General features: G+C 41.8%; 1 protein-coding gene across 7 annotated transcripts in view; it reads right to left on the bottom strand.

Annotated features, from left to right (window-relative positions):
- Positions 1 to 14417, bottom strand: part of EPHA5 (EPH receptor A5) — a 181713-nt gene that overhangs the window by 36976 nt on the left and 130320 nt on the right. For all 7 annotated transcript variants that reach the window (XM_042049829.1, XM_042049830.1, XM_042049831.1 and 4 more), the window contains one exon: positions 1537 to 1661. In XM_042049829.1, coding sequence (XP_041905763.1) covers positions 1537 to 1661 — 125 coding nt within the window. The remainder of the gene's footprint in view (positions 1 to 1536; positions 1662 to 14417) is intronic.

Raw genomic sequence — 14417 nt, 5'->3', positions numbered from 1 at the left:
CAATTAACTTTCCAATTCACTGTTGGCTTCTGCAAACACTTGGACTCTTGGGCTTTTCTATGGAAAACACTGAGCTTCACTATCAGCCTGAAGAAAATAAATCAAGATAGCACAAACTTGGACTGGCTGGAGCTACCTCTCCACAAAGGACTCAGTCTTGAGGAACTATTGGCTGAAGGTATTTGAGACTAGTTCTAGGCTACAAACGCAACATTTTAAGTCCCCTCTCCTGCCAATTTGTTTGAAAACAAACTAAGGAAAATGAAGGAATATATGAATTTTTTACTTTAATTATTTGCTTTACATTTTTTTGGTCTCTAAAAGCTGTTCTTCCCAAGCCACTCCATGGTAAGGATTCAATGTACCCCAACAGTCATTCAAACAAGTTAATAAAATAATTAGTACTGGATTATTTCCAGCAACAAAATATCCTGATTCTTGCTGTGTACTTTAATCTTCTTGAAAACATCAGCCCTGTTTAAGTCACTCACATATGTAGTGATATTTCACAAGCTCCCTCATCTGCAAAAATAATGTTGATTTTATTTTGATGGAGAAGATTTAAGAAATTCTTTCCCCTGTTTGAATGGACTGCTTGAGCAGGTCCTTTCCACGGTCAGAGAAAGAAGAGAGAAGGAGTAAGGATCTAGTCCTGGTCCATGTTTAGTGATTTCACCTGGGTCACAGACAGAACTAATGGAATATCTTCCTTAAAATAGAAATTCAATCCCCCTAAAGAAGTGAATTGTGACTCAATTTCATTATTTTCCTCTTGTTTTCGTGTAGAAAGCCTGGACGTTTTGGAGGAAAAAAGAACACCTTACAATTCCAGCTAAGGCAAAAAAATTGCTATTTAGTCAAATCCTGAAAGCCTGATTTTTGGAATTCTAAGATTTCCAGAGATTTAAGGCCGTATCACTCAAAATACACTACCTTGATAAAGTGCATTTGTAACAATTTCATTTAAATGACATTAATTTTGCAGGAAGAGAACAAGTCACCACTTGAAATGAAGACTAGGAGAGGCAAGTTTTGTGGGGAGACTGCTTCCCTTTAAATAGAGAGCAAGAGCTGGAAAACCCAGGCAAGTTTTTAAGCCAGGATCCCCTTCTTCATATCAGAGCACATACAATCTCTCCAAAACCCCCTTCTCCTCTCCTTTCAGAGCGGATGGAAAATCAAGTGAGAAACTGAAATACCAAAGGCAAGGGATTGCCTGATGTTTCTGGGAGGAGACAGATGCTCAGTCCCCAACCCCTTCTATTTTTAACAAATGAGCAGGCTCTATCTTAATGTGGTAAGTCCAGAGAGGAATCTGACATGCAGATTTAATGTATTTGTTCAAGAGAAGTGGCACACTAATGGAAAACAACAGCCTCATTTCAAGTCTTCCTAATCATTTACTGCAAAATCAATCTGACATTGATTTATGCATAAAATCTCTCCATTCCCTTCCATGACTCAAATAATTATGACTAAAAGAAGAAAACAATAAAGAGAAGGTACTTGGGAAGCTCAGCAATCAGTCCATCACACCTTTTCAAAATATTTGATTTCGTATTCCAGGATGATGCCGTTGGGTCGATCTGGCTCCTGCCAGGAAAGGGAGATGCTATTTTTAGTGATCTTCCCTTTTTTCACACTACTGACTGGAGAAGGTGCTGCAAGACAGGAGAAAAACAGAACAGATGAAAACCATTGTTAGTAGATGGTCTGCCTCAGCCAAAGTCAAACTCATCAGAGCATCCGCAAACACAAGGCAATCCTTAGCTACTGCAAATCAGTGGGGTCTGTTTTCGCCTTGGTGGTATTTGCCCATTTTTAACAACTCGACTTGCACAGATTTTCAGTAGCATGGCCACCAAGCAAAGTAACAACATGAACTACTATCACAGCTTACACATCAACCCCATCTTTTCAAACACTTTTCAAACACATCAACTGCACATCTTCTCTTTTCATATGTGCCAGGGGCCTACGTTATCAGAATTACATACTGATTATGTTTTGCTTTCTTTTGCCTGCTTTCAAGGCATATATTTTTCAGAAGACCTTAGGTTACATGGGCTCCTTAACTATTTTTGTATTTTAAGTAGTTTAAGCCTAGGCATCTTTCAGCCCCCCCCACCCCCCCCCTTCTAGAAGCAAGGAATATTACAACCCTTATAATTCAATTGCTCTCGATAAATATCACTGGGGTGTTACAGCTCACATAGTGATGCTAATTCCTTGCAAATGGCAAAAGATTTTAATGGCAATCACAGTTCGGAAGTTCGCAGTGTGCTTGGGGAAGCCACAGCATGAGAGCAGCTATACCAGCTCTGCTCATTATTTCAAGATGCAGCCCTGAAAGGTTATCTGCCCTTTGCAGCAGACATGTGCATCAGAAACAGGCTTGATCCTTTGTATTCAGCCCGATGTCTGCAGAGACTTTTAAAGTTGTGGTTGCTGCCACCCCTGCCAGCTCTCTAGCAAAAGTTGCTATGGGCAATGCAACCCTAACATCCCAGGTATTTCATGCCAGTGATTAGGAAACAACACAGAGTGAAAAGAAAAGGGGATGGGAGAAATTCATAGTCTCCCATTTGCAGGGCCAAGAGCAGCTTCTCCAGAGATAAAATAGGCCACGCCTGGGTGAGGGACTTTAAATCACCCTCCACACAGGCCAGCTCCTGCAAGGACGACAGGGGGCCTGAGGAGACCCATGACAAAGACTTTTGTGGCCATATGGGCAATGGAGTGCAAAGAGCAGCAGCAAATAACCACATTTTATCTTGCAAAATGTATTTGGAACTATAAAAAAATTTCTTCTATATGCAGGACTAGCTAATTATCTTAACACTACAAAAAACCCAACCCATTAAGTAAAATAAAAACAACAAAAAATTCTTTTCCTGGTCTGATTTTAAGCCAAAAAGTAAGGGAAGAGCTCCAGACAATTATTCTTGGACTGAAGGCTAGCAGCAAGACTTCTCTGTTACAGCAAGTTCCCACATCTCAGTCTTGCTTTAGCCCTAGTTTTTTACACTCCTGTTTACTTTCCCCACTTGGCTCTTGAAGGATCCTGAAAGGTGTTGGCTATTTCCATGCTGTTTTCTGCTGGAGAGCTGGCATCAAGCTGCACAGTGTTTGCTTTTTAACTGTGCGTCCACCACTGTGCTCACAACTGCTCCACTGAGCGAGTAAAAACCACCTTGATTTGAATGATGATCATATTATTTATGCAGGCACTGCATGGTGATCACCAACAATTTTTCATCTGCAAAAGTCACCTTACCCCTCTCTGACTGATGTCCTCTACAAGTTTTTGGGCTATGTGTAGGCAAATAACAACCTAAATACGAACTGTTCATCTGGCAAAGGAATTTCCATTAATCAACCCAGGTGCCTAAATATGCGTTGTGCATGCACGTGCACAACAAGCTGAGTTGTGCCTATGAGATGCATGATCCCTGCACATGTGTATGGTCAGAGAAAATAAGAGTGAGTAGTGAGCACCATTCAAATAGAATGAAGGCCCCTTCTAATGCAAGGTTTTCAGGGGCACTGGGAAACACTGTGTGGTGATGGTGCCAAGTAAAATGAGATTTTACAGTCCTTGTTAAATAGATGATACCGATCGCTTGTTGCGAGCCACTCAGATGCTACATGTACAGGGAGGAGCCACCAAAGCACTCAGAAAAAGGGACCTATGCCCTCTGGGACTGATCTCCAGTGCCCCCAAATCCCTCCAAGCTGGCAGCAGAGGTCTGGCAGGATAGAGAACATCGGTGCTGAGCATTAAACTGTTTTAAACTCCTATTAGCAAAAGCAAACCTGAGAAGAGCAGTGGGGGAAGGCCTCAGCCCTCCCTGGTATTGAATGCCTCTCGGGAAGGTTAAAACTATGCAATTGCCAGTATCAAAATCGCCTGATCAAATAATGGATTTTTCATCTTCTTTACTGAGGTTTCCTGAAGTGTTTATAAGACTGAGGCTCACAAGCACTTTACAGCCAAGAAAACAATGCAAGTGCTCCCAAACTCTGCTGCAAAATCTTTCCCTAGGAGGTTCAGGGCAGTTCAGCTCTCCTTTACGTGCACCTGCGCAGTACAACACAAAATGCACCACCAGCCACCCAAATACACCCATCAAACTTCCTACACCCCTAAGCCAGAGCATTCTCTTTAAAAAGCATGTGCAAAAAGCTTGGCTAGTGAGCAGCTTCATGGACTTAAATCTCTGGGTGTGCAAGTCTTTAACATGTTCAATTGTGGCTCACAGAATGCTCTGCTCTACCGGGAAATGGAAGGAAGATAAGAAAATGAGTACCCAACTCTCAAAGTAAATTACAAGAGGAGTAACTGCATCCTTTTTGAATCTCCTTCAAAAGAAGTGTTAAAGTGTAACCATGAGATAAAGGCCAATTAAGTAAATTCAATAAATCCCAGCGGTGCTGGCATGATACAGCAACTACTCTGCATCCTCAATGCACAGAGATTACGATACTCTGAAGTGAAGGAAGGAAGGTATAAGTATTTTAGAGTTTTCTTTGTCAAACAAAATGTAATCCAATCCAGGCAAGTGGACAAAGCCTGTAATCATTCCATCTTAAAAGCCTGCAACTGGATACTGTGCTATATGATCTCAGAAGAATAAAAGGATTGCTTAAGACTTGCTTTTCAAAGGTCACTGCTTCTGCAAGGGCAGAATCCTCTTAATAGAAAGAAGTCAAGCCACAGAACCCTTCCATTTGGAGTACAACATGTAAAAAAATAAATTCACTTAAGAGTCAAGATGTATAAAGCTCTAATATCTCATGTTTCTTATGTAAGCAGACAGAAGTCTTGTTCAAATCCCTGCCTTGACACAACAAAAGGTGGATGTACATTGTGAATTGTTCATGTTCTGCACATATGCATTAATTTCTCAGCCACACAGTCAAGATCAAAGAGGGATATTACATCATTTATGTTTATGTTTGCCACTTATGAAAACAGCCATGCATGTGATGAAAGCAAACAGAAGATGTAACAAGGTGTGAAATTGCCAATGTACATTTTTGCTTTCCTGAGACCAAAAATTAATCAGGAGGCAAAGAAAAGCATAGAAAATTGATTCTTCTTTTTTTTTTCCCCTCCTGTTTCTAACCATTTCTTAAGAAGAATAAGGGGACATACCAAATAAATAAAATTTCTGCAGGAGATGCATCATTAGTCACATTTGAATAACTACAGGAGGTTATTTCACAAAGAACAGACATTTTAGGACATTGCTCCTCTGCAACCTTTGATAATGACATTAGCACTGAATTAGCCATCTATGCACCAAAGGCCATATTTACAACATACTGTGCTGTGTCCCACTAATATCTAACATACAATAATGCTTAGTGGAATAAATGCTAATTACATTTTAAGAGAAGCTAATGTTATCAGGTGAACAACCACTGTACCAAGACAAAACAAATAACCCAGTTTCTACTTTTCACGGTCTATCTAATGCTCTGTCCTGGAACATTACTTTGGTCTTGGTATTTTTCACTCTGGCAGAAACAACAGCTAATGGCTCCCCAACTCACTTGGTCCCAAAGCCATAACCTTTACCTGTTATCATATAACCAAACAGTTATGTTATAATTATGCACTTAATAAAACCAGGTATAATTGAAGAAAATAAAACCTGTATTAGAAGAGTAACCACAAGACAAGCAACTCCGGTTTCACTTCAAAAGCCTGATACATTGTAATTTTTCACTCAGTTTCTAATTTCTTTTTCTCAGGTCTTTGGTGACTTCAGTGTTTGAAGCAAGACTTGCCTTATTCACCAAGTCACACTAAAAGGCACTGTGGAATTGCAGGCGGCATCAAGCAGGAGGTTAATTTAATTAATAGAGATATGTTAGTCAAAACAGAAACACTGTTTGGGGTAGGGAAAAAAGAAGCTTTCACTGTTTTATCTCTTTCCATTTCTATATAGGAACTTTCAGAGAAGCTTAACCCCCAGTGGCTTCCTTAAGGGTACTTTTACTGTGAATATCACACCTGGGTCAGAACTTAGGATTTAAGTCAAGTTATGACTTTTGAGCTGCAATTTTTCATATCCCAAAGTGTACTCAAGTTTGTCTGATAATGGGTTTCAAAACTCTTTGTCCCTTGAGAACAAATAGTTGCAAACCATGCCTGGCTAGTTAGGCAAACAGGCTCAGCCCCAAGTTTGCAGGTGTTTGCAAATGTTTCTGAAAATAGTCCAGGGAATTAAAGGTCCATGTCCTAAGTAGCATTAAATGCCATTTCTATTCTATCTGAGATCTTTTGTGGGATTTCAACCATGCACAGGCCCTAAATAATGTAAGGAGGTAAATTTTAGCCCCGGGATTAGATTAAATGCAAACACCTTGCCAAGTAGGAGCCAAATACTGAAACATCATTCATACATGGAGATCATCTTCTTTTGAACGATCTTCACGGTATCTCTTGTGTAGATGGGGAATTCATGTTAGTCCTTTTCACACATCAAATATCAAAATGAGAACACAATCTTCAAATTGCTTTGGCAATGAATATGTAATATTCCTTCACATCTTGTACATCCCAAGATGAACCCCTGAGGTGCCAGGTCTTAGATCTCTTTGCAGTCTCTGTTACCCACCACCTATTTTGAATGCCTCTGAAACCTGAGGTGCCCTGATCTGTACCTTGAAACAAAACAGGTCAAACAAGAGAGAGGAACCCAACCGAAGCACTAAGTGGCCCTGACAGAAGGCAGGCCCCCCTTTTTGTAACACGAATCCATGGCTAACCCAAGCAACCAGATGTATCTCGTTTGAAAAGGGGGATCTTTCAGGTGGCTCCCATCCTGGTCCCTAAAAGATTCTACACAGCTCCTTAAGCTCAACACCAGGACACGACAGCCAAGCTGGTCATGGCCAAGGTGCTCCCAAGACCTTGCTGCCTCCCAGCCGGACAGAAGGTTGGGTTCGTGAAAAGTGAAACCCAAATTGATGCCTAATTGCGTTGAAGAGCCTCTTCTTTCTTTGACAAAGCTTTCCTTAGATAACTTCTCTCTAGGCTTGGACCTAAGATACTAGAAAACTACCTTTGCTAGAGGCAAAGAGCGCAGTATGGACACTGTGGTTTTGTGGACTCTACTAACCCAGCACTCTTAATTACCAGCACTCCCACTAAAGAGAAGTGCTCTTGTGTTGGTAGACACAAACCAGAAAAAAACCCCTTCAATTCATATTCACATTAGAGAAATAACAGAAGTAATCTGCATGCAATTTGCATTAGCACCAGGATGATGGTTCATCTCTTACTTCTGATCTCTGTAATAGCTCAGGAGATTTGCCTGGCTATGCACAAATGAGGTCTAAGGCCTCCAGATTTACCATGCCCCACTGTTCTTGCATTAATTCCAGTGTGTTTAGGGGAAGGAGAGGGTGTGCACACTAAATTCACATAATTCAAGGCTTTCTTTTCTCTGAATACCTCCTAGAGGAGCTTGCAAGAGAAGCAGCAAAGAGACAAAACAGAGGAAACCAAGAATCTTGTTCCGCAGCAACAAGCTAACATCAACTGGCCCACCCATAAGGACCTTCTGCTTCTTATGGTAAATCTTTAGATGAATGCTCAGTGATATTTAGCTACTCCTGTAAAATGGTAACAAAAGAACAAATGCCTTGCTGCATGTGAAACATCACTGCTGAAATCCTCCCTGCAATAATTTGTGTTATAAAAATGTATCTATATTAAATAAATAAATCTATATTTTAAAAAAATTATCTATAATAAATATAATATAAATAAATAGAAATGTATCTATATTAAAAAATCCTTTTTTATTTAGACCAAGTACTGATTATTGACGTATAAATTATGAAAATAAATGCATAGCTTTAAATGTTTGTATGCAGTCTTTTCCTCTTAATCAAAATACGTTGTTAATTGTGAGACAGCAGGACTCAACACATACTCCTTGAAGGACAGTGGATGCAACCAACGGAAGTTTTGCCATTCACAAAGTATTTTGCCTTAACAAAATATTGCTAAGATTCACTATCTTTGCGGAGGCAACTCAGGAGAGCATAGCAATATCTCACCTCTGGCACTCCTTTCTCTATGCCCTCTTGCTGACTGCATGAGTTTCCAAAATTTACTGCTTATGCCACAAAGCAAGAAAATAATTTCTAAAAAAATCTACCATATGGAAGTTACTTTGTGTCAGGGCTATCATATATTAAAACTGTAAGAGGATTACAAGGAGAGCCTAAAGCCACCACAAAATCTAGGCACTAAACTACACAGCCTTTGGGGTAAGACTGGCCTTGTCATTCCTCATATGCACACCACCCCATACAGAACAGAGCCAGAATATTTAATGGAACCTATCAGATATCACCACAATCTCCAAGAAACACATAACCTTTGGCAAGGCTCTTAAAAGAACACGGTTTCAAAAAATAAATTGGATTCTTGCCATTTGCCTTCTGTTTACAGAGTTGCACAGACATGCTCTCGGCTCCTGCCAATCACGGATGAGAGACACGTACTCTTAAATAATGGAAGCTGCCTGCAGATTCACAAAACTTGCAGGCACCAGGCCTGAGGAAAACATGACCAGATATCACAAGAGAAAATTGTATAATATTGAGCACACTCGTCTTAGGGTAGGGCAAGTATTAGCTCCAGCTTGTTCATCAACAAACACATTCAATGCTTTATGAGGAATATTGGTGTACAACAGTTTTAAGGAATTTTAAGGACTCTGTATAATGAAGGCTGCAAAGGGCGCCGTGATCTGTAACATCAGTCAAGGTAATTCTTTTCTCTTGAAACCTGAAGGCTTGCCAACACTCACCTGTATTTTGCAGAGTACAAAGTCCCCTTCATACAGCTACAGGGTGTTTAGAAAAAAATAATTTTAAAAATTGGCCTGGCAAGACTGGCCCTGACCACAGCTTATTGTTTGGGAAACTTTTTTTCAATTGCCAGGCCTAACATATATTCATTTGTGTTTACAGCAGCATCAGCCCCATGTCCCACACAGGCAGTTCCTATTAAGCTGCAATTCACCGTGATCCTGAGAGGGGAGAGGGAGACATTAGGGCATCACAGGTTGCCTGAGCTCAAGAAAAAGAGGCCTTCCTGATGTCCCTAGCAGGTACTTGCGCTCAAGGCCAATGTGTGTCTGAGGCAAATATTTGTTGGAGCAGGGATGAGAGGCATGAAGAAACATCTTCCTATAGGGTGCAGATCCACAGGGAAAAGGTACCTGATTTTGTTTTTCTAGAGCCTCTGGAAATCAAGATAGTAAGTTTTTCTGAAATCTGGGAAACGGTGGTTAAGCCCGGAGCCAGATTTCTTCACACCACAAAAAAACCTGTAACTTTCCTTTATTCCATTAGTGGTTTAGTTGTGAAGCCTAAGAATAAACACTATTGACTTAGAAGACGCTCATAAATTCACTCCTAGCAAGGTGATAAGGACTCCAGCTCTGATCCATCACAGCATTTTTGGAAAATGCTTAATTTTAAGTCCATGAGCGCTACCACTGCTGTCAGCATTTTGCTGGATCATAGCCACAGGACTCAGCATTTTGCTGTAGAATTCTCATTACTGAGTACATTTATCAGACTAGCTTCCACCACACTTACCAAGGAGTGCCTTTCCTATCTTTAGTAACCTAATATCTGATTTGCATTTAAGCAAAAACTTCCTTTTAAAAACCACATGCCATTAAGAACAAAACAAAGCCAAACCACAGCTACTGGACAAAACGTAAAATGTGCATTCCTGCTCCCACCATTTCACATGTTTAATTCCTAAATGGGCTCCTTTCTTCATACAAAACTGGCTGCATCCTTTTTCCAGTTGTTATCAAACTCTAAACCCGGCAAATTCATGGACCATTTTTAAACTGTGTGGGAAATTTCCTTCTCTGCCAAGCCTGCCACTCTGTATGATACAGCAATCAGTCTTGCTGATGAATTCTAACATTAAAGCCAAATTACTGAACACTCTAGTGAAGTCAGGGGCAGCAAATTAATTCCTTATGTTTCCACTTGAAGAACAGCTACTGAACAGGCACACCAGGTCAGAGGGAAAAACAGGCAAAGTCCTTAACTCCCACTGCAGCTTGTTTTGGGTTTCCTGCGGTATTTGGTTCCTCCAAATACCACCACTGTTCTTATCTCACCTCTCATTCAGAAATGGGAGAAAAGCATGAGCTCACCACTTGTCACAGAACCCTGAGCTGGTCACAGCTTTACAGAACCACAATCCAGACCCTTTCCGTAAGTGAGTTCCCCAATGAAGACTGGAAGGCTGGAAAAAAAATTCTTAAAAACAAATAAAAATATATCAAACAGGTAATACTAGATCAAACCCCTAGATTAGTAAAACCTCAAAACTGCTAGAGCTGAAATAGAAAGGTTTATGTACCTGTGATTATATGAATCTCTTGGTTTTAGACTGACAGTGGCTTTTCTGGATCAGAGCAAATGCTGCCCAGGCTCCCACTGTTTTTAAGGGAAATGGCAGACAAATAGAGAGAAAACTGAACAGATCTCATCCTTGCTGCCAACTCAGATATCCTGCCCAGTCTTTTGGCACTTAAGTATGACCACTGCCACTGTTAGCCCTAAAATCTCAGGTTCCAAGCATTGAGGTGAAGCTAACTACGAAAGTCAGCACAAATCAAAGTTTTGCTTGGGAAAACACCTCTTGATACTATCAAGGTAAATTTGTGTACCTTCAGCTTCCTAAAGGGTAACCTTTGCCGTGTGAAACATGGGAGGATACAACGCCCCTTTGGAAGGAGCTAAGAAGATGCAGCTTCACAGAATCATAAAACGGTCTGAGTTGGAAAAGACCTTAAAGGTCATTCAGTTCCAAACCTGATGCCACGGGCAGGGACACCTTCCACTAGACCAGGTTACCCAGAGCCTCATCCAGCCTGGCCTTGAACACTTCCAGGAAGGTCACAGCCACAACTTCTCTGGGCAGCCTGTGCCAGCAACTCAACACCCTCATCGTAAAAAGTTTTTTCCTTATATCTAGTCTGAATCTACCCTCTTGTAGTCTAAAGCCATTACCCCTTGTCCTATCCTTACAGGCCCTTGTAAAAGTCCTTTTCCAGCTTTCTTGTAGGCCCTGGAGAGTGCTGTAAGGTCTTCCCAGAGGTCTTCTCTTGCTGGCTCTGACATCACATGGTAGGAATGCGATGAACTGAATTTCTTCTCCCCTTCAAGTCAGAGGAATGTGACCTCCCTGCGTACCCCCCCACGCCCCGCCCACTCATCAGCCACTCTTGTACAAACTGTGGGCTTGTGGTGGGTCTTGGCAATGCTCCGGGGTGTCCCTGCCCCAGCAACACCCCCCCCCCCCCCCCCGTGTATGTCTTGATGCCCTGCTCTGCCACGGAATGCACCTTCTCTGGGCTGTTTGCTTCGGCAAGTCGTCAACCCATGGCTTCCCAGTAGGCTGAAGTGATTTATCAGGTCCTTGGGGAGAAGGAGGAAGCACTTGAGGGAGCTCCATACCGTGCCACATTTTGAATGTCAGGAAAAACACTTTTTTAGGGATTTCAGTGCATTTTTAGGGAATCCAAGAGGGAATTGGAGAAAACCCACAAGTTAAGAAAGCTCCTAACAGAGACTGTTCTGTCCCGGGGAAAAGGAGACTAAAAGAGAACATGAGTCTCCAAGTAAGTAAAAGGATGCTGTCTCTGGAGCAAGACAAGCACAGTATGAAATTTAGGAACAGCTTTCTAAGGACAAAAATAATGAATCACTGGAAAAAAATCACTCAGTGAACCTGTGGCATCTGTGCGTGTGGAGGTTTTAAAGCAGGTTAGATGAGCACATCCTGAGATCCTTTCAGACACGAGGCTCTACACAGACACCTGGCTATCACAAGGTAAGGGATAAAAATAAAAAGGATCTTGAAAGGCAGAGATCCAAGAGACATATATTTAGTGCCATTTACCACCTGGCACATTTGTGCCAGAAGACGTTATGGAAAAATCTAAATTGTTGAAAGTGGCTAGTCACACAAAAGGATGACATTGGGATAAAAGCATCAGACCAGAGGAAACAATATTCTGCTTTCCGGCTCTGCCAGAGACTCCTAGCATGACCATGGGCAAGTCACTTCATCTTTCTGTACTGTTAGTTGTGCAATGAAGATAACGATAATTCCTTTATCTGTATAGACTTGAGGGGCAGGAACTAACTATTCAGATGCTGCCAGCACAATCTTTGCTTTGGCCCGCAGGCACTGCTGTAAGGCAAATAAAGAAAAGAAGGAATACCTGCAAGCATTACTCCTGACAGCTGGATTCTTCTATTTAAATCACAAGCAACTTGGTGATATCACACTGAGCTCAAACATGGAAAAAAACCCCTTATGTGAGTGAAAAAAAGGAAAATTACAGGGAAATTTGTGGCAAAGGCTTGTTTTCATAATTTAATAACTCTCTCCAACTTCTGTTTCCAAGTAGAAGCACTAGTTCTGTGCTTAATGACAAGCACTGTGCAAAATTGCTTTGCTGAGGCAAAACTGCAGAGATCGTGACTGAGCAACACAAGCTCAGGATGAACATCAACCTTTTGAATGGATAAATGCAGCTGCATATGAAAGCATGGCTTTTGACTCTCCCACCCTGCAAGAGGCATCACTTTTCTGCAGGAAGCAAATACAGACTCTTCTGACAAAATATGGCAGGCTTTTTCAGTCCAGTTAGCTTCTGAAGGTGTTGAAAAGGATTTAGAGACCAACTCAAGAATATGCCAGAACATTTCTAACATGAAAACCCAATTTACGGACTGTACAGAGACTCTCTAGTCCAATTTTTCCCCTTACTGCTGACAGGATATGTCCTAAGCCCTTGTCTACTTAACTGCATCACCACAGGCTCCGGAGGTCAGGGCAATGCTATGGTACCAGGAGAACAGCCTGAACATCAGAGGGTGGGATTGCCATCCAGAAGCTAAACGGGCCCAGCAGAGATTTCAGCTGTTTCAAATGGTGGCCGCACGAGCGATGCATAAATGGACATGTCTTTAGCTCTTCATCTTCATCAGAACTGTAGTCAAACTGGTTGCTTTCTGCAACATGATGCTCATCCCAATCTACACTGGTTGGTGGCTGGTCCTCTGACGACAATATTTTTCACTGCTTTGTGGGTATGACTGATCAAAAATCAGGCAAGATATATGCATGCGGGAGAGCAGAGTGGGAATTTTCTGCCTTTTTGGCTTTCATTTCTGATAGTGCCACTCTCTGAAGCATCAGGGGAAAAAGAATGTGCCACAAATTCACATTTTAGGTCCATCCACCTCCTGGCTGTGAAACAAAAGCTTCACTATTCCTAGATATTGCCAGGAAGAGGCTTATAGGAATCAGGCAACTTACTGCTTCAGAGGAAGCATTTGTGCAGCTCCACTCTCTAATGTATTCTGAGGCTTTGGTGACATCGTCTCGTTTGGCTGTACCATGACATTATAGAAAGATGGAGGAAAGACAACTTTCACTGCATCCAGATTCCTCTCTTGGTTCACAACCACTGTAACAGGATTACAGGTTTGGTTTTGGCAAGCTCTCCTTAGACTGATCACCTGCTTCCCCTCGGCTTTGTGTCTGTTAGAAGAGAAGAGGGCATTTCAACATCAGTCACTGTGGGTTCCTCCTTCTGAGGAGCTTCTTGGCTCTCTTCTCCAACTTGGACCAGGGAATGACTTGGATAGACCTAAGGAAGGGCCCCAGTCCTTCCAACTCTCACTTCATCTTTATTCAGTGTGTGGACTAGACCACCAAAACTTCACAGAGGAATTAAAATACATATATGCATGTCTTCATATGCAATATATAAAACACTTCCTGTTTGGTATCACCCTGCACATTTGTGACTCTCCTCTGACCAACCTTTATGCTGCAAGTGCTCATTGCATCTAGTGGCTGGCTGGAATTGTGCCTTGAAGATGTGTGAAAGTAGTCCAAGCAGTAGATGACAGGGTGGGGTGGCTACTAGAGCTCACTGCACAAATACCAGCTGCTCACAGGCATTTGCCTGTGTCCTTCACAGGTCTGTGATGATGTTAGCTCTTGGAAAAAAGCCACTTACAGCACCACTGAGAAGTACCCACCCAGTGCAGATGGGAGTCCATGTAGGTTTTCCTTCAGAAGATGCCTTGAGTTATCCACAGGGGTATCATCTCAAGGTCACATGTGTACAACAGTTTGCATGGGTCCAGGGCTCAGGCTGCTTAGACTGAAGAGACAGAAATCAAATCATATGGGTTCTCCACTATTCTGTTCCCCAGGTTGTTGCCTATTAGCACGACTCTCTCTCCCTAAATGCTCCCTGAGTAAATGTGAGATGATAACAATAAGTGGCATTAAAAATGTGAATGATGAATGCTATGCATCAAGCAGGATG

The sequence above is a fragment of the Corvus kubaryi genome, unplaced genomic scaffold, assembly GCF_017639235.1.
Source record: "Corvus kubaryi isolate FWS band 111438036 unplaced genomic scaffold, C.kubaryi_AGA036_p1.0 71, whole genome shotgun sequence".
Classification (NCBI taxonomy): Eukaryota; Metazoa; Chordata; class Aves; order Passeriformes; family Corvidae; genus Corvus; species Corvus kubaryi.
The sequence above is the reverse complement of the archived record's forward strand: the minus strand, read 5'-3'. Positions and strand labels throughout refer to the sequence as shown.